Source organism: Vanacampus margaritifer, chromosome 6 (genome assembly GCF_051991255.1).
Source record: "Vanacampus margaritifer isolate UIUO_Vmar chromosome 6, RoL_Vmar_1.0, whole genome shotgun sequence".
NCBI lineage: Eukaryota > Metazoa > Chordata > Actinopteri > Syngnathiformes > Syngnathidae > Vanacampus > Vanacampus margaritifer.
In genome coordinates this window covers 24,461,405-24,483,062 of record NC_135437.1, presented here as the reverse complement: position 1 = coordinate 24,483,062, position 21,658 = coordinate 24,461,405, and the positions used below count along the sequence as shown (strand labels likewise).

The 21,658-nt window shown below is 38.1% G+C and overlaps 2 protein-coding genes across 8 annotated transcripts in view; one reads left to right on the top strand and one right to left on the bottom strand.

Annotated features, from left to right (window-relative positions):
* tspan9a (tetraspanin 9a) overlaps positions 1-19,706 on the top strand; it is a 228,580-nt gene extending 208,874 nt beyond the window's left edge. For all 7 annotated transcript variants that reach the window (XM_077567376.1, XM_077567377.1, XM_077567374.1 and 4 more), the window contains 4 exons: positions 6,040-6,141; positions 6,389-6,520; positions 8,421-8,504; positions 12,133-19,706. In XM_077567376.1, coding sequence (XP_077423502.1) covers positions 6,040-6,141; positions 6,389-6,520; positions 8,421-8,504; positions 12,133-12,204 — 390 coding nt within the window. In that variant the 3' untranslated portion in view covers positions 12,205-19,706. The remainder of the gene's footprint in view (positions 1-6,039; positions 6,142-6,388; positions 6,521-8,420; positions 8,505-12,132) is intronic.
* ttc38 (tetratricopeptide repeat domain 38) overlaps positions 1-21,658 on the bottom strand; it is a 71,353-nt gene that overhangs the window by 1,098 nt on the left and 48,597 nt on the right. The window lies entirely within an intron of this gene.

The window sequence follows — 21,658 nt, the reverse complement described above, 5'->3', positions numbered from 1 at the left end:
CTCGTAATTTAGATGAGCACAACAAAAAAAAGTTTGCCCTAATGGAAGGAAACCCACTTTCTGTGTGTTTTAATTCTAAAATTAGAATTCAAGCATTATCCACAGATAATTGCTAAAACGTAATGTTTTGTTGTTTTGTTTTGTTTTTCTTTCAAATTTCATGTAGTTTTGCAAAATCAGTTGCGCAACTTCCTTGGCGGGGTGGATGTAAAAGCACATTTTTCTTTTTTGAGAATGTGTATTAAGTACACAGATTTAGGAGAGGTACTTTATAAATGTATCCCGATACAGTTACTTATACAGTTAAACCACTGTGTTACAGATCGATAGATACAGATAGATGAACTGACAAACAAATAAACACTTTATTCATTCCATGAGGAACATTAATAATGTTCTTTCTCCATAACATTGTTGTTAAAATCACATTTTTAATTGTTAACTAATATGATGTTGAAATAGTACATCTGTGGGTGTTTTGCGATGGAAGGGCAACACTCCGATTACATTAGCTCTGCCGCGTGCTACTAGCTAGCTCTGCCGCAGCAGTCTTGATGACAGTTCACACTATTCCTTGTAAATGTTGTTTAATAAGTTAAATCAGTCCTTTAGTGAGTATGTTTCAAACAGTGAATGTCGCTCACCACACTCTTTTCTCCACGTTGCTTTCAAACTGGCCAGATATGGAAGGCACAACACACTACAGCCACTTCCTGACGTAACAATGACTGTACACCCATTTGTTCACAACAGCACTCGGGTGGCCTCTCTCTTCCTGCTGGGAAATTGCAATGCGGGGAAATAATCCCCAATTTGTATCAAATTTACCTCTAAACCATATTTATGTTTTCCGTTACTGCCCAAGCCTTGCCATACTTTCCCACCTGAACTGAACTGTATAAACTGTATGATTATTTTTGTGTTTTTTGACATATTGACATATTCTAGAATTAGTCTAAATTAGCCACTCGGCATGCTAATGAGTAAACAGTAAAAATTTGTGTCAACTCACTGATGGTCCCAGTGTAACTGCTCCTGTGGTGAGACCCTAATAGTGACAGTAGGGAGTCTTTACTCATGAATAATTAATGACTTTGAATGGAATTAAAAATAAATCTACATGCTGAGACATCCCTTAGATCGTGCACCAAACATTGTCAACTGAAGACACTCAAAATGACCAACTATCTCATCTTTCCTGACAAAAAAAACAATCCTTTATTATAATACTTTTTTCATTACTGTGTGTGATGAAGAACATAATTTGTGTCAATATAGTTTTTGTTTTTTTGATAACTTCTAACAAAATATAAATTTATCATTCATACATATATTTATATATATATATATATATAGTTTATAGAAGAAAGTGATTTGGCTTTCTGCTTCTGACCATCTTTTTATCACTTAACAATTTCACAGTTACTGCTTTCAGTATGTGTTTATTGCTTTCGGCTTTCGGCTTGGCCCTGTAGCGGTAATGATGCTCTAGTGTAAAAGAGAAAGCCGGCACGTCTGGTCAAGGTCATTATGTTTTACACTTGACACTCACTTCTCCTGAAAGCAACACTGCTCGTTGCGTGTACATGAGGCTTTATAATACTCGTAACGCAACACAATTGGTCAAAATTAGGTATTTATTCTGGGACCTTTTGCTATGGTTCAAGTGCACATTACTTATATGAAAGTAGCTAAAGTGAGCAGTGTGACAAGTGTAATAAAAAAAACTACTGGTATTTATGTCAATGACAGTATTGGATGGCTACCTCTTCAGAAATGGGAGCTTGGGTCAAAAATATGTGTTTTTCCGTAAAAAAAAAAATATAATAACTTTATTCTTGAAGGGATAAAAATGGGTCATTGCACAACTAAATTAATATCAGCTCTGCAGTCGTTTGTCTGCCCATCATTAGCCTTAAATCGTTAGATCGTTTTTATGTCAAGCTCTAAAAAAAGGCTTTCGCACTTAAAATGAAAGATGCACAGTCATTGGAGACCAAGATGATTTTAACATGGTCTGTGTTTGTGCATTTTTCTCTGTGAGGGGTTTGGGGGAATACGAGTCTGCTCTCCAGTGACTGCAAGGAGTCACTAATGAGCGAGCAGTATCGCATAAAGCTGAGATTGAAAGCCGAAGACAAAAACAAAGTAAGAGGCAGAGATTGATGATAAAGCTCCTCATCTCATTTTCTCATACAAGGACAGATGCAGAGGATGTTGGGGCCTGCAGCCCTGAGGAGGCGTTACACAGATACGCTCCTCTGCATCAGCAAAGTTACAGAGTCACACAAAAGAATGTGATTGGAAGTGATCCTAATCTTATTTCCAAGGTTTTCGAGGACATAGAAATTGACTTTAGCATGTTTAATAATAGTTACTCAAGCATTCTAACACAGAAGAAATTCATTACTCAGACCAAATCATTTAGACTTTTAGCTTTTTACGTCTGTCTCGTTACCATGTAAATCTCAGATTATCCATAGCGATCGTCAGCACCTTCACCATTGCTCGCTACAACTGTGATTTTTTCAAGTATCTTTCCAGGCGGCTGTTGTTTATAAATAGCCGCTGGTATGCTAAAGCTAAGAAGAGGTGAGACAGTGTCTGTGTAAAATAGGGATGTAACGATAACGGCAATATTTTTTATATTGTGATATTAAAACTGTAACAATATCGTCGTCGTCATGTCACTATATTAAAAGCAGCACATCTGTTAAAAAGTCAGGTTGATTTCAATTTGTGCAGTTCTAGCACCCTCTGGAGGCTAGTTGTTTAGTGCAGTTTACAGTCATTTTCACAAGGCATGTTTTGGCCCTTAAATCCACGCTAATGGTCAGATGAAGGGGGACATAATATGCTTGTGAACCAAGTCAATATGTGGAGGAACTCAATTTGTGCGTGCATTAGCAAGTGCCTCAATATTAAGTGTTATTACAGATTGTAGGTTGTTTATATGTATTGCTCTTGTACAAAAGCACAATATTGTGTTTTTTAGTATGAGCTCCTTTTTCTTCTTTTTTTTACAATATTGTGACCTTTTTTATTATAATCACCAACCTCCCCACCATGTCCTTATAATATGGTATCGTGATGTCTGGATATTGTTACATCCCTAGGCCTAGTGTAAAAGGGAAGAAGTTTAGTATCCAACAGTCACTTCTCCCACCTGTTATGTTGAAAGCAATGTTGCTGTGTGACAAATTACATGTTACACTTAATGCTGACATTAACATCATCTTGCATCTAATAATAGTATTGCACAACATTGGGTTATATGTGAAAAGTGAATGTCGTTTATAATATTTCATCCATAATATTTATAGATGTAGTAGGACCAAAATGCAGGGAGGCAGGAGAACCAGGGCAGGAATGCATGTAATACTGAACACAATTTATTTAACAAAAACACTAACAAAACACCAACAAAGTTCTGAAAATACCAAAAATCTAAGTAACAACAAAACACAAGAGTGGTGACAGCGACACTGATCCAACAAAGACTAAACTAAACCAGGAAACTAAATACAAGCCAACTGTCGAGACAACGAGACACCTGGAAAAGACACAAGTGGCTGGGGGAGATGATTGGATGACACAAGGGAACAGGATGACGAGTACAGGCCTGTCAAATAGCTTAGCCAGATCTGCTTCCTAACTGTGATCGCACTCACAGGAGAGGTGAGTGTGACCACACCTCATTACCTCTAGTCACAGTTAGGAAGCAGAGCTGGCTAACCTTAGCCTGTCAATTTATATATATATATAAATGGCTAACTGCGATCGCACTCACCTCTCCTGTTTTGAGCAAAGCAGTCACAATTGTCACATTCTGTTGATTAATCTAACTATATACTGGAAATGATTTGTCCCTTCGACAGGCGGATCGGTGCAGCGTCTGCAGTGATGCGGACGCTGTATCGGTCCGTTGTGGTGAAGAAGGAGCTGAGCCGAAAGGCAAAGCTCTCGATTTACCGGTCGATCTACGTTCCTACCCTCACCTATGGTCACGAGCTGTGGGTCGTGACCGAAAGAACAAGATCCCGGATACAAGCGGCCGAAATGAGTTTCCTCCGCAGGGTAGCCGGGCTCTCCCTTAGAGATAGGGTGAGAAGCTCGGTCATCCGAGAGGGACTCAGCGTCGAGTCGCTGCTCCTCCACGTTGAGAGGAACCAGTTGAGGTGGCTCGGGCATCTGGTTCGGATGCCTCTTGGACGCCTCCCTGGGGAGGTGTTCCGGGCATGTCCTACCGGCAGGAGGCCCCGGGGACGACCCAGGACACGCTGGAGAGACTATGTCTCTCGGCTGTCCTGGGAACGCCTTGGGGTCCCGTCGGATGAGCTGGCTGAAGTGGCTGGGGAGAGGGAAGTCTGGGCTTTCCTGCTAAAGCTTCTGCCCCCGCGACCCGACCCCGGATAAGCGGAAGAAGACGGACGGACGGACGGACGGAGACGATTTGTCCCATGAATAAAATGAATGTTTTTTTTGTTTTTAACGAAGACAATTTTTTGTGGCTTTATTAATAGTGTGATTGATGGTGGAGCGCTGAGGCATTACGCCTTAACTTGTAAATACATTTTTGTTGTGGTGCGACTAATAGTGCCTGTGAAGCTGTGCTGTGTGGTTCAGGGACTACGTGCCTATTTTGCCCCTCAATCTGTTGCGGCTGTTAGTGAAATCCCCCATTGGCAAACCAAACTGCAGGAGAGCTAAGCCACTGACTTTTGTTTCTCATTAACACATCTAATACGATATTAATCTCCCACAGACATGGCACAACCCTGAGCACATTGTTGGAGTTCAGTCACAAGAAAAAAAAGATTAACACACTTTGCTTAAGGGCATGTTGAAGCTGAACATAAGATCTTCCTCTTCTCAAGTCATAGCACAAAGTTGATCCTGATTTTGACAATTTGAAAGCTATAAAGATGAATGTATTATTTAAACAATTGCAGATGTTTTACAATATTATAGATTGTGCCTGAGCCAGCAAATGATATGTTAGAGAGAGAAAGAGATGTATGACAGATATCTGTACACCAAATGTAATTTGATGTCATTTTGGAACAATGATTTATACCCAAGCACATGAAAAATCATCAGGAATGTCATGGGAAATTATCCAATTTCACTTAATTGGTGGGGAGAAAAAATCTTATGTATTAATTAGATGAACATGAATATATTTCTATTTGCCAATGGCATAAAGACCACTGCCAGCAGGTATAATAATTCAGTTCCCGTGTAAACCTGCGCAGCCACCTGTTGCCAATCATACAATGGCTTCTTGCAAGTATAGCAGCTTTGTGTACTATTAAAGAGGCATAAAATTCACTCTGAGAAAATACATTTGTGAGTAAATTCGGATTTTATTTCAGTATTCATATTTTGGTGATATTTTTATTGGTGGTGTTTTGTGCAATTTTTTAAATGTAAAATGGGTGCCTTGGATCAATAAAGGCTAGGAAACACACTTACTTATCTTACTCTTGTCACTACTCCTGCATCAGCAAAATATTCTATGCTAACCTAAGAAAATAAGTACTCCTATCTACTCGTCACCCATAAATCTACTTATCAATCAAGGTGATGTCTAGTCCTGTGTTAATTCCCCGGCAGCTTTTTGCACATTTGATGTCAAAATCGGTCTTTGTATATGAATGTATTCAAATATTTCCAAAGCAGTCCCTGGGGACTGTAACAACTCAGCCCAACCTCCACAAATGTTATTCTCTTTATTTGTCAAAAGGATCTTTTGAAACTAATTCAGACAGAGGCACCATGATTCATAGGTCACATTTGTGCATGTTTCCGACCAGTAACAATTTCTGCTTTATAACACAGCAAGAGCAGTTCTGATTTTGGGTGATTAAAGATGCTTGAAGTAGCTGAGATGAAATCACACAGTGGTTCATGTTTTTTGACAGCTCTCTCGAGGTTTCAATTTCTCACAGTTTTTCTTCACTGCTGTTCATGTTCTTCCATGGGGAAGGTTCTATTCTAAGGTATTGTAATCATGGCTGATATCTCTTCCGTCTGCAGGTGAGTGAGAATGCTAAACAAGATCTGAAGGACGGGCTGGCTCTGTACAATTCTGAAAACAACATTGGCCTGAGAAATGCCTGGAACATCATCCAGGCAGAGGTAGGCAGCCCTCACAAATACATCAAAGATGATATACATTAGCATAGCAACTACTGGGATATTTCAGATAATGTATTGCCTTGTCTTCTGGTCTTGGTATTAACACAACATTGAATTTCACGGCTGTCTGTCTGAGCACATTCCATTACTGCTTAATACAATGCAAAGTCACTTCAAAGTTTAGTTCCAGAGATCTGATGGACTGTCTGGCTCACTGACTGCATTATGTTTTGTGTTGGATATACAGTGGAAGTGCTGCGGCGTTATAGCTTACACCGACTGGCATGAAGCCCTGAAAGAGAAAGTCGTTCCTGACCGCTGTTGCCAGGAGCATTACCAGAACTGTGGGCGGAACTCAACCAACATGTTCTGGAACCGGGTAAGCCTTTGTAAAGTTGTTCAATCAGAATTTGTTACATCGTTTGGAGAAAAATGTCAATTTGGGGATTTTTCCAATAACAAAACTCTATTTTCATTTCCCAGCAGCAGAAAACTTTAAATTATAGTAGAAGTTTATAAAAAATAAGCAATTACCAGTAGTGAGTAATGTGCATCTTAACTAGGGTATGTTTTTAGACAAGCTGCTAGCTAGTGCATCTCTGTAGCCTGCTCCCAAAACACCCGTGGTTCTTTGCCTCTAACATTTCATCACAAATGATTTATTCACACCTAATCATTCTTATTTTCTTTATGTGGCCAAATGCATTTGGGAAGAATATCTATGATATCTATGACAATAAACTTTATTGTCACAGGCCACATTAAATTTTCCATTGGGTTTTCAAAGTTTTCCGTTGCGGTAATTTAATTTAACCTCATTTAAGAAACACACACACACAAGTTCCAACAATACAACCAGCACATTTTGGAAGATGAAGCCTCAGGCTATACATTTATAAGCTTGATGGGATCTTCAAAGTTGTTTCGGGATTGAGGCAAAAATCACAGTTTTTGCCCTATTTCATCAGTTGAGATGTCAAAATTCCTCATATTTTAAAGGATTGGAATCTAGGATGATGTCCTTATCTGCTATTAGAATTGTCTTACCACTGGCCTTTAAAAACTACCTGAAAGTTTCGGGTCAATATCTTTTTCCTAAGGTACTGGTGGCTATGGACCTTATGGAAAGATGTATGTGCCCAAAACTTTAAACGTGCTTTTCTGAAAACGAGGGATTTAAACCTGCCAACATTGAAAATGATGTAACTTTGCACATTTTTGAGGTATTTGCATGTATTATATATAATTTTGAGACTCTCATCCAATGCTCCAAATTATGTACTATTTTATAATAATTGTGTTTGAAGAAGAAATTCTAAAATTCTACTTTGCAAGACCCAGAATGTGCTACTTCTGATGCAATTTCACATGCGCATGAAGAAAGTGTAATGCATAATTTGATCTTATATACGGTGTAATGTGTAAGTAGGGTCCTTTAGCAAGCAGTAGATTTCACTATTCAGTTTCCAAAATAAAACTATAATGAATAAAAAACATTGAAAAATATAATGTTCCATTTGTGAATGTGATTGTTCTTATTACATAGCAATATATGCTCGATATTCTGATTTAGGGCTATGGTCAGATTCTAGACATGCCCGATTTGTACATCTAAGATACACATGCAACCATAATTGGAAGTCCATCTGGTCCTGAGTTTCTTTAAAAAGCTACTGTGTTTAATCAGGGGAAACATAACCGCGAGTAACTGTTACTTTTATTGCTTTACAGATTTTTCCATTATCTGGCAACAGCCCTTTTGTTTAAAGTCGTGCAACACTCTGTTTTCCAATTTCCTCCTGTTACAAGACTAATCTGCCATACTGCTCTATTGTGTGGTTAGTCCAGTCCAAAGAAAGGAATTACCTAATTGGCAACTGAGATTAAGTAGACATTGAGCTTGCCCACTGGAATGGCACAGCAATAAAATCCAGAAATCCTGCCCCGAGAAAATGACCCCACAGCACAGTGATGTCCTATCGCTGCCATAGGAAGAGATAAACGCGTTGCAGCTGAACGCAACATGAACCCATCTCAATATTTGTATGATGACCTCTGAATGAACCGGGGCACACATTTTACATCTCAGGAACGTTGCAAGTTTAATACGCACGTCTGTCTATGACCTATAAGTCTGGATGTAAAATTCACAATTCATTATTCACTTACGTTACACCTCACATACTAGGTCAATGCTTTTTTCACCATTGTATAATTCACGGAGCTTTCTGGAAAATAGGTGCCTGGCTGAGTTTTTTTTCATATTCTCTTCCATCTAGGGCTGCTTTGAGAAGGTAGAGGAATGGCTTGATGACAACAAGCACCTGCTGGGAACCATAGGCATGGTCATCTTGGTTGTGCAGGTAGGAGGTGTATTGATATTTTGGTGATGTCTTCTGTGCTGCTGCATTTGTCCTCGTCTGCCTACGTTGCAACATGTCTGCATCAAATGGCCTTTAATCCTATTTGCCTCCATGTAACTTATAAGGTTTGTCCTCAGTGGGCGTTCTAGGCGCTAACATCATGAAAAATATCGAGGTCATTATTTTTATTTTTATTTTCACACTGGTCCTGTCTGAGAGACTCAAAGCTCAATGCGTTTGCTCCTAGCAGGCATTGGGAATCTATCAGCATACAAAGAAAGAAGAAAAAAAATCAATAAATAAAACTCATGTGTATGTGTTAAAGGCGCTATATACAAATAGATATGATAAAATACATACATGAAACTGTGTCTCTCATTAAAATTGGTTGAACAAATACTTTATTAAAACGAACTACAGTAACTTCTGGACTATAAGCCGCTACTTTTTTTCACTTGCATTCAACCCTGCGGCTAATACAAAGGTGCAGCTTATCCATCAGATCACAAGGTCAGAGCAAAACAAACCAAGTGAGCCCAAATACAGTAGGAGAGACAGAACGAGAGCGGGACAATTTGCACCCTCATTCGGGAAAATAAAGTAGCGGGAACCCGGTGTGGTAATATTAAAACACCTGCGGCTTGCAGTCTGGTGCGGCTTATATGTGTAACAAACTCGAGTTTACCCCAAATTTAGCTAGCGCAGCTTATAGTCAGGTGCGCCTTATAGTCCAGAAATTACTGTATTGAACCTGGAAACTTTGCTACCCTTTGTGTATAATTACCAAACAACAATCAAGTACAAACAATGATGTGTCTGTTTTGAGTTTTTCAAAAGGTTTACATACAAACAACAACCTTGTCAAAACAACAGCCATTCATAAAGCATAGAAGACTGAACTGAATGGATTTCAAATAATGGATTTCAAATAAAACAATCAAGATGTGATTGGTGTGTAGCTCTATATGTGTTCAGAGGATTCACGTTTACCATTTATGTATTAGCGATTCATGCTGATATACCTCAAATCATACAAAACAATCTCATTACCCAAATCTCTTGCACTTAACCACCTCTATTTTTAGAGAATGCAAGTTATATTTTTAGTAGACACTTCATTAGGTACACTCGACAAAGCTACCTATACCATTCTGGCAAGTAAACCAACAGCCAGGAATATAGAGTTGAAGACAATCACAGTGATACTCTGAATTTCCTCATGCTTTCCAATATTCGCGTGGATTTACATTTTACATTTTTCTATTTAAATTTTTTATTCTCCTATTCTGAGCCCAGGATGTTGCACCGGAGGTTGCCACTTACGCTCGGCATTATGTGTGAAAAGATCAAATGCTCCTGTTAGAGCCGTCTTTTATTTGACACTATCACTCCTGCACATCTCCTCCAAACACACACACGCTAGCACAAGTGTGAAAGTGACAGGTATCGGTCCTCTTCACAGACTCTGATAAAGACTCAAACTGCACATCAGGTTTTGTGTCCGTATGCAAACACATTCAGTTGTGGCATCCTAATGCTGAGCTTTCGAAATTGTGAGGACGTTAACAGTAGATGCCATCTTGTCTCTCGAGTTAGAAAACTTTTAGCACTAGAAAATAGCGCATAGATCATATGAGGGAGCAATCTAAAGATACAAACATTAATAGAACACAGCCTGTGAACTACCACGCACCGGTTTGTTGCCTTTGCAAATAAAGTTTCATAAAATACATCACAAGTCTCCAACATTTCATGATAGACATTTTATTGGACCATAAGTCTTGGAAGTTCCTCCTCAGTGATTCCTACATTGCTACAATATTCAGCGTTCTTCCTCATCGCTAGATTAGTACCTGTTCTACTCAATTTGACAAAAGCTATCGTTCAGCTCAGAGCTGTACCGGTCAGCTGTGAAGAAACATTTTTTATTAGCGAGATGTTTACCTTCAACAGCTTTTGACAGACAACAATACACAGTGGTAATTTCATCATTGTAACTCCTACTTCTTCTAAACAAGTCTCACTGTCAATGTAAAAGTTGAAAACAAAACTTTTCCTTTGTAGCGAATGTGACGGGTCTGTCCAAAACTTTAAGTTTGAATGAGTCTTATCCCTCCTGTCTATTTTTTTTTCTTTTGAACATGACAGGCCATCGTTTTGTGCCCAGCACAAGTGCAAAGCGCAGTTTAACTGTGCGCATGGATAGAGTGTTCTTTCTTTTAGTATACGGGCACAGCTAAAAAAAAATGCATTTGCGCCATTGTGGGAGGGAACACAGCTGACTTGTTTGCCGATGGAAGCGGCTCCCCTCATTCCCTTTAAATTCAGCACACAAGAGACGCGTGGCATGTAGATGCACGAGATCAGCATGCGTCACACGCGCCTACTTACGGATCATATAAAATTGGCTGCTGTGGAGTGGACACTTGGAGACCACCTTCTGCTGCCGATTGTGTGTCTGTTACAGCCCCCACGCCTCCCCAACACAGAGCTGAAAAATATATATATACATAAGATGTTAATAATAATGATGTGTTCAGCGAATTTATTTCTTCAATGATTCAGATGGATTGACGAAGACTGTTGACTGATGAAATACGAAGTCATCCACTACACGTACGTAGGAGGATGTTAACATTTTATCATGTAGGGCAATTTTACATACGAAGCATACTTATGTTGGATTGTTTTCAGATTTAAGACATTAAATAATTAATAATAATTTAATATAGTGCAATGGTCGGATTTAATTTAATTTTAGAAAAGGCACTTGCTGAAACAATGTGATGTTTGGAGGCATAATGGAACGCGAAAGGCAACTGTCATGTGACATCCTGATTCTGAGACAGATTTAGGAACGCGATTTGAATCACAAGTTCCGTCTGGATTCCGTTACATACCAAAACGCAGTTTCGATTTTGCCATCACTAGTTTTTGCCTTCTAGTTCGCCCACGTTTTGCCTTGGTTGCCTATTTTGGATGTTGTTTTTTTTGTTTGTCAGCCAGAACCTTGTTTACCTCCTTGTTTTTGCTTAATTATTGACTGCACCTCTGCCTCCTCGCCCTGCTTCCCAGCACTTCGGTTCGCAACCACCACCCAACTTAACAACCAGAGTCATTTTTACACAGCTACTTAAGTACAAAATGAGTAGTTTTGCCGCATCTGGAACTAAATATCAATAAAATGGTGTAAAATGGCCTGTCTAAATGCATGACTATGTCCAGAGATTGTTCATCGACAGCATGATTTTCCTAAGCAGTTGAAATATTGTTCACTTTTACTTGACAGTGAGGTGTACTAAGATGTGCTCCCTGCTTCAGCAGATAAAGGTATTAGGATGAGCCTCGCCACTGTGTTTGATGTACAAATAGGATGGGTAATGGCAACTTCAAAGAGAAAGTACCCTGCCTACTAGGGCATCTCCATTTACTTCTTTGACTTAATGCTTGCGCCCACCGTTTTCTCTCCGAGATTCTCCAACTTCCATTTGTAGGTTAGTGAATGGAAATGTGCTGGTGCCTCACAGCGGGAGTAATTTTACATCAAAATGCGTACGGGCTGCATGTGCTCACGTATATCACACATCAACATGTTTTACATACTGTCTCCGTTTCTTTTGCGGCACAGCTTCTGGGCATGGCGTTCTCCATGACGCTTTTCCATCACATTCACAGAACAGGGAAGAAGTACGATGCCTAGCCCCCGGCGAAGAGGCCCGTCAATTCCTGAAGGGATGGAACACTGATTACATGTACCCCCTCCTCCCCACCACCGCCGCCGCCACTACTTTACAAGCATCCTTTGACTCTGTTCCCAGACTCTGTGTGCAGATTCCACTTGTCGCCGCTCTGGGCTCTCTCCTTTCGCCACTCATTTTTGCCAAAGAGTAACACAACTGGAAGAGGAGAAAGGACAAGTCATTTGACACCGAAGAGAATGCTCTTAGTTGGCAATCCTTTTTTTTAAAAAAATCTTTTTCTTTCATTTCGCTCGGAATAACAATTTGCTGGAGAGAAGCGCACACAGACACAAAGACATTTAAGACTTCTGCTAACACTCCCCACACATTGGGGAAAAGAACATCAAACTCCTCACCACCTATTTCTTGTGGAGTATTTGTCTTTCCTTTATGCTATATATATATATATATATATATATATATATATATATATATATACCCATTTTCCTTTGTAAATGGAAAAAAAGATCCAAAATGGCATGCTAGTTTTCTACTTTCCTTCAAATCCTTTATCACCCATTTTTTTCCAAATACTTTTTGCGTGTGATGCTCCTGTGGAATGTAAGTACAATATAGTGTGTGTTGCATTTGACGTGAGGAGCATAGACATGTCAGGATGGTGTTTATTATGATCCATGAGTCATATATTTCCCCATTGACTAGCATTTTGGGTAAAGTGAGTAGGGTTGAAGGAAGTTATTAAAGGGTGAAGAATAGTTTTGTACTAAATTCCGCTTTTATTCTTTGTGTAAAGGTACAAATCTGCCTGGGTAAAAAAACACACACACAGCGTACTGCCACACAGCGGCATCAACACAATTCCCACTGAGACAATATAAATTGTGTAAAATGGTTGTTTGTTAAAGCTCCACCAGGACTGTCAAGAGAAAGATCCTGGGTGATGAAATTTCCCCTTTGAGAGTACAAACTAAATTGTGGTGAATGCGTGTGTTTTATCACATTGTTCCACACTGCAAAGGTTAGAAAAAGAAGGGCATAAAAACAGCGAGAATCATAGGCACTAGAGGCAAAAGCAGTATTCATGCTGATATCATAAATTGTGTTAGTGAAGGCGGCAAAGGGTTTCTTCTTTCATAATCCACTGTCGCACATTTGTCCTCCCCTCATCAGTCCCTTGGAGTCGGGGGGCTAAACTCCTTTCCTTTATCTCTAAATTTCCACAAAGGAGCATTCAGGCAAAAATGTGGCAATGCTCTGAGAAGAAAATATTTTTTGAGAAACAAGCTGTAAATATACAATTATAATTGTGTGTGAGTGAATGTCAAAATCCCAACGGAACTTAAATGCAACAGTCTGACATCAGCAGCCACTGCCATATACTCAGATCAATAATTGTTATAATTAGGGGTGTCGGGCGATTACATTTTTTAATCGTAATTAATCGCATGACTTCAATAGTTAACTCACGATTAATCGCAAATTTTATAGCTGTTCTAAATGTACAATAAAATGTACGATATTTTTACTCTTAAGTTTTCATATTCTTGTTAACTTGAAAAATGTTAAACTAATAAAAATATGGCTGCATCTTTTAGTCATTGATACAATAATTTCATAATATTCATAAAATTTAGTTAAAATTAAAAAGATGTACTGTATTGTAAAAAACTAGTGTGAAATTGATTTGTGTTGAGGTAATTTTTCTGCCACTAGAAGGCATAATTGCATTTGTAAGACATTGGTGACAGCTCAGTGCATTTTTCTTTTCATATTAGGAGCTATCTAACCTTTAACATGAAGTAACTTGTGAAATTCTGCACATTTTTTAAATTGTTAAATCCAACTCGACCCCAGTCTCCACAAATATATGCATTATTACATTTATTACTGTAAAATTTTGACATGGACATGTCTGCTGCATTGCGACTAGAATTCCCCCAGTACAGGCTTTCCAAGTAAGGGGCGATCATTAATCGCGCGTTTAAAAAATTTGTGGCGTTCAGGAACTTTAAATTAACTCAAAATTAACACACTCATTTTGACACCCCTAGTTATAGTAGTAGTCCCTACTTTCAGATAACATCCCCGATGATGTTCCCCCTCATGACACGCCCGTGGTTTTCCCCCCAATCCTATTGCCGTGCCTTGTGCTTCCAGGCAGCCAGAGGACAAGATGGTGGGATACGCGGTCGATCAAAGCTTAGATGGATAGCTATGGCAACATGCCCGAAAGGAAACATCTATTTGAAACTGTTTATCACATATTCCCAAGAAGCTCGAGAATCAATCTGCCTCCTTAAACACTGAAAATACTTGAGGTTGCTGTGGTGACTTCAAGGGAAATGGCCTTAGGTGGGATGCACATGAAACATATTGTTCCATCAGCACGATTTTTCAGTTGCAGGGAATAAGCAATCTGTAGTGTGCAACATTTCAAATCCGGCCAGTTGCAGTGAACATAAATAACTTCCAGTGGAAATATAGACGGCACTAATTTGAAGGTCTGAAATGTATTTTTCATGTAACTTCAATTGTACTTCAAATGTACAAACATGGGCAGACAGCTTCAAAAGATGTTAGTTTAAAAACAATTATCTTGAGATGGCACATAATTTCTATTCTAAAAATGGATACTTAAGCTATTTTCGTAAGATTCCCTGATCAGAATTTCACTTTTGCCAATTTGCATTGAGTAACACAATTTTTCTTTATTTAAGATTAAGGAAGTTTGATACCACCTTGTTTCCGACCGATACCAGTACAACTCTTGAGTAGTCACTAATAACGATACCAAGTACAGATACCACTAGTTCTTTTGAGACAAAAAAAAATCACCCCCAAAAAATGATGAGAGATATTTTAAAGAAAGACCCTAAATATCCCAATATAGTATATATCCTTAAAATTGCATGAAATTAATGGTAATGTTCTATTCTTCTAGTTCCTGATCGTTCAACAGCCACAAGAGTCACTGATACTGGTATCTGTTGTCATCAAGAGTACTGATACCTTGAAATACGACCTGGTACCGGCCCAATACCAATAGATGGTATTGGAACTCACCCATCACCACTTAAGATGGTTGTTTTTTCATCCTACTTAGCTACTTTTTTACCAGAATATTTTTGTTACCAACGTTTATATTCTGGAGTTGTTCTTGACCAGGTACAAATCCTACTGACACACTATAGCTCAATACAGTCACATCAATCAGAATTTTTTTTTCCCTCTTGTCCTTCTATAGTTCTAATATGTCATAGGATTTAAAACACAAACCTTTATTTCATTTTTGCTATTTGAATAACAATATTTTGTATTTTAGTGTTGAGATACATTTAAATTAAAACACTGTAACATTCATTACCTCCAGGGATGTGCATCTCTCTAATAAAAGACAATTCAATATGGATCTCGATACATGAGAGGCATTACAATTTAAGAACTGTTCGATTTTAAAGTGAAAAATTTTATTCTGTTGGGACTGCGATTTGATTCAATAAAGTACTTTAAATGTGGCATTTCATTTGAAGATACAGTATCTCACTCCAATTAAAAAATAAATAAATAAAATTCCATATACGTAGCCGATATTTTAAAGTGGAATGATTTGGTTTGATTCAACGCACTTTAATCTTTTTAATCAGAACCAAATTTTTTTACATTCCGAATTATGTCACACACTCACATTATAACTCCTCTCACCAATATTTAAAGTGTTTTGCATACCTCCCTGTTGCATCATGTCCTTATCAAATTGAAAGGCCATTTTCTCAAAAGTGCAAGCATTTCCTAAACTAATAAGGAAAGCGTTAGTGCAAATGTATGTTTATTGGAAAATTGTACAAATTCTCAGTAGATGGCCCTTTTCAAAAAAAGGTATTGGATTTGTAGGTTATTTCAAAAACCAGACACTGTAAGTTTGTAATCTTTACAAATGAATTTAATTTGCAATAGGCGATCACTAATTTCAAGTGTGGCTGAACCATTTATGAATCCATTCTAATAAATAAATAAATGATGACCAATTTTCACAGATTATTCCATGTCCCAACTAAACACACAATCAGTACAAGTACATTTAAAACTACTATCAATACATACATGTTATATCAAGCAGAAGTATTTTCTTCCAATTTTAGAATTCAGCAATCATAATGTTAGACATGGTGCGAGCAATGTTGCTTTACTGTTATAATACCCAAGCGGTAGCAATTCTTTGCTGGGGCTGGCTGGAAGAAAAATAATTGCAATGTTGTTCCAAGTGCATCTTTGGACCTCAGACACCAGACTGCTTTGATAACAAAGAATCTTCTCATATTTGCCTTGATTCCACATTCTTAGAACCTCGCAGCCTGTATGAGAACATCTCAAAATGGAACCGAAGTCGACTCTTGTTGACTTGTTTTCATGCTGGAAGTTGACAGTCAGATAGAACATATCCGACCTCTAGATGCTTTCTTCCCTTTTCCCCTGACCATTTTGCATATAGGACCTTTGATTTTAACCTTTCAGAAAAGAAAATCCTGGTCGACGGGAAGCAAAAGAATTACACTGACATGCAGCGACCCTGCTCGCACTGATTCACTTCGTGGTCCATATGCTCCAACTCGACTGGTCGGGTCCATCGGGCGGAACATGACAGCTGCCGAAGTACAGCGCAGGCACGAGTGGGCACGGCTCCTCCGCTCGGCCGCTCGCGCAAACTCTCCGCACATCCCTTATTTACAATTGCGCTCTGCAAACCGGGAGCACTACACACAGGCGAAGAGCTGCCGTGGGGGCCGACCCAAACCCTGGAGACTGGAGAGGAAACAGCTGTGACAGTTCAGTCAGTCAGATGGCATGCTAGCCTGACTGGAGGCAAGATGTTTGGATGCATATTGCAGTGTTGCCCAGCCATCCATTTTCCATCGTGCTTGTGGGAGAGCTGGAGCCTATCTTGCTCATTTGGGGGCGAGAGGCGGGGGTAAACAAATGAAGTGCACATACAGGCTAGACAATCATTCGCACATTACGAACAATTAGTCTTCACTGAACCTGTTTTTTGTTAGCAAAAACAAAGACATTCGGTGTCAAACGTTTGCTACACAACCTCAAAACTCTCAACGCTGGAAAGCAGCGGCGCTCATCTCACCGTGAACTCCCTCTCAACTCTTCACATCTTCGTGGCTTTGTAAATGCTCCTTCGCATATCCGAGGATGAATGCTGTTTCAACAAAAGATGTTTAATGTTGTTATTTTTGTACATGGCGCTGTTTGACTATGTTTTTTTTTAGTGAGTTTTTCATGTTGTCGGCTCTTCCTACTGCCTTTTTCCACCTCTCACCCGACCCGTTGTGAGAACATGACATCATTAAGTGTTTCTTTGCTAAGGGATTAGTCAAACACAATGTTCCTCTCACCAAGAAGTAAAATGATAATTACGTCTGAGTTGATAGCAATGGAAATGTGTCATGAAGCACTGCTTGAATCCCACAAAAGGTTTTCAGTACTTCACACTTGTCTTGGCTCCTTTTTTATTATCAAGTTTAATTGAATTGTAACGTGACGGAATGATCATGAGCTTCAGTTTTATTATAAACGTGACCAAGTGTGAGGCCTAATTATAAACAACGTTCAATTTATTAAACTAGCTTTTTGCATTAGTCCTACATGTAGGCGGGAGGAAGCTAAAACACAATTTGCCGTTTATTTAGAAAGCCATGGTTGGAAATTAAATAAAAGTGATGTGAAGAAAGAAGTTGACATTTTTACGTTAAGTTCCATGTTACAAATTAATCAGAGCCTTTCTTAATGAAACATACCAACGTTTATTAGAATGCTTAACTCATTCACTGCCATTGACGGTTATAGACGTCAAAAAATAATTTAACAATTTCTATTTGTTTAAAAAAATATCTACTTTTGTTAACAAGAGTATGAAAACCTAGATTTTTTTATTGTACATTTAGAACAGATATAAAATGTGTGATTAATCGTGAGTTAACTATTAAAGCCATGTGATTAATTACGGGTAAAAAATGTAATCGCCTGACGCCCCTAATTTTTTTAACAATCATCTCGTCAGGCAATTTAAAAATTGTATTGTAATTAATCGCATGACTTCACTATTTTATATCTGTTCTAAATGTACATTTTCATACTCATAACAAAAGTGGGGGAAAAAAATTAAACTAATAGAAATAGTTCTAATGATTTTTTTACGTTTATAGCCGTCAATGACAGTGAATGAGTTAAAGGGGAAGTCAACCCAAAAGTGTAGCATAAAGGTAGTATAAACATGGCATTCTGATTAATATTGCATTCGCGGAATATGAATCAAGCCGCAAAATCCAACTCTTTCTAGCCATCTCTATGGGCGGCCATTTTGTCACTTGCTATCAACTGAAAACGATATCGCAGTTGCTTAGGTAACGACCAATCACGGCTCAGCTTGCAAACGTCACATGACCAAACACAGAAAACAAGGACAGATTTTGCTGCTTAATTTATATTCCACAAACGCAATATTAATCAGAATGCTGTGTTTAGACTGGTGGAGATGTAAACAAAATGGTTGTGTTGAACTTCCCTTTAAGAGTGTAATAAGAAAAGGAATATGGGTAACAAAAGAAACGGTGTTGTGAAATGGTTAATATATTTCATTGTTATTTCTAACACAACTTGTGATTTTTGTGGTGCTGCAAATGATTTACACACACACACAAACCTCTGAACAGTTAACAGTGGCATTGACACGTGTGCCAACCAACACTGCATTAAGACTGAGAGTGTCTGTGAGGGTTTACTAATGACGGAGAAGGTGACAAATGGTTGTCATGATTCATTATCAGGTTGTTTCTTTGAACCTACTGATTGCCTCTATAGTAAGGATGTCTGAGTTTCTCATTTTAAAATGCAAAAAAAACCACAATTCAAATTCTTGATATTATCATATGTGACAGCTGAGGTTTTTTTCTCCTTAACGATAGCAAAAGTGTACATTTATATAAATGTGTTTTTGTTAGTATTTTTTTAAATGTCATATTTGACTGCATTTAAATCTTGTTTGCTTTCTTGGAAAGAAAACAAAAGTGGAAATGATTCCCTCTCGTCTGTGGAAACACCCACAGAGATGGCGAAAGAAAGCACATGCAGTAATTGGCTTTTGTCTGCTGTGGAGAATTTTAAGAACATTATTTTGTTGTGCGTGTGTTTTTTATTTTATTTTTGTTTGGGAGGAGGGGCACCTTTGACATATTATTTCTTTGATCTCCTAATTCTCCGACCTGCCTTTGCTTAATTTGAATATCTGAGACGTGTGCTCTAAAAATGTTGTGTTTGATGTTGTGTTCAGTTGAATGGCACTACCTAATACTTGCCAGCATTGTTTGTCCTGTTATTTTCTTCTGCTACATGTGAAAGCACTCTGAATAAGTGGTGCACTTTCTTTCGCTTTCTTCTTAAAATCAACTATTTTTTAAATAAAGGAGAGTTTCACAAAATTCCCCAATGCCACCCACTCATTGTCTGTTTTTTTTTAAAAATAAGACATGTATGTTGTATAGCATAGCCAACGCTGAAAGACGTGCGCTTGATGCGTTGTTGTTTTTGTTTTTTTGTTTTTTGAGTGTGGTCAGAAAAGCACTTGTTTTAAATCACAAGTGCAGCCTGTGATGAAATCAGCATTTTTAAAAAGCAAATGAATACATGAACAAAAATACCTGTGAGACCCAAAGATGCTAAGAGAGGCTAATATCTGTGCAGTATTAATCAGTGAAGCCGATTAGGAAAAGAAGAAGAAAAACATGATGAAAGTGGATTTTTGTATGTAGTTTAATCCCATTTGAGATGAATTGTAAGTGGAGTTTATTGTGGTTGACCTTTTGATTTTCATCACTGTTCCTTCTATGCAAAATCAATATATCTTTAATTATATACACACACACTTTTAGCCTTTGTACAGATAATTTTGTATTCGAAACGTCATCAAATAAAGTGAAGAGAATGGAATGTTGATGGCAGCTTATTCTCCTTCGGGTGGACAACATAGCATTTCACTTCACCTTCCTCATTACATTTATGTAAATTTTAACATCTCACTAATGGGGAAGCACTTAACTTGCCAGACTTCCGTGCAGCAAGTGTGGATTCAAACCAGTGATGGTGTAAATGTAACAAATGTCTGTATGTCAGCGTACAAGTGGTACTTGGAGGGAATTTATTATTTTAAAAATATGTGGTTCACATGCTGTCTAGAAATGAAGGAATACATAATTTTCCAGAGATTTGTGAGTGCCATTGAAATTCGACATCTGAAAAGGCCTTATACTTGGAAGAAAAGCATGTGTTTTTATTTCACATGAAATAAATCCAATAAAAGTAATTTAATTAGAACACTTTGCTTATGAATGTTTGGAGCTCTATAATTACCGTTAAGAAAAAACAACAACATGAAATTAAGTGTTCCTGAAGTGTTGTGGCTAATTGAATTCAATTGGCTTCGCCTGTCACAAATTAATATGCCCACACACACACTTTTCATTGAAGCAAACTCTTCATTGAATTCAATTTATTGAGAGCTTGGTAAATGCTGTGCTATTGCTTAAAGTACAGTCTAAGTTAAGTATTAAAACATTTCATTTTGTCAAGGGAAAGTAAGCTGAATTCAAGGATGAAGAAGTTCAGGTGCTGGTGCAGTTTTGTTTCGTCAGTGAGCGCTCCAGGCTGACGTACCAATATGCACTACTCGGGCCAAAAGTCCAAGGTGTCGCCACCGTGGGGAGTTTTACGTCTACCACCACTGAGCTGAATCACAAATGGAGAGACTTGCGAACCTCTGTGAGAACCAAAATCGCTTCTTCCAAAATCTTGGGGAAGATTGTGGAGTAGATACAAATGAAAGTAAGGAACAATTGTGGTTTTCAAAACTGGTTTTCAAGTCAGTGTATAAAATGTATAACAGCCTGAATAAAAACTTGTAACGACAGTTCTTTTTCAAAATTTTATATTTTCCATTCAAATCAGTGGCAGGATAATGTGTGTGCATGTGGATGAAGACGCTTAAATGACACACTTGAGAAAATGGAGATTCTGCACAGGCAGAAAAGCGCCTTTTCCTTCTTAAGAGAATACGGGCCAATGTGTGCCACTACAAAAGAACAGAGCATTCACACTATTGGACATGAAAGTGAAGGTTTTTTTTTCTTCAGAGCTTACCAGCACCTGCTAAAGTCACATTATCACAGTGCATTTAAACAAACAGATGTCTCTTGTTTTGTTTTTGTTTTTTCAATGTGTGAGGATTAAAAAAATATCAACTTTGTAATTTACGGAAACGTATTGCATTCACTTGAAAAAAAAAAACTCCTGTTTTTCTGACAAATTTTTAGGGGGAGCTTTGTTTTTTTGAGTTTTTTGTTTTTTTCTGAATATTTTTTTCTGTTTTACAGATTATTTTTTTTGTCAAAAAAA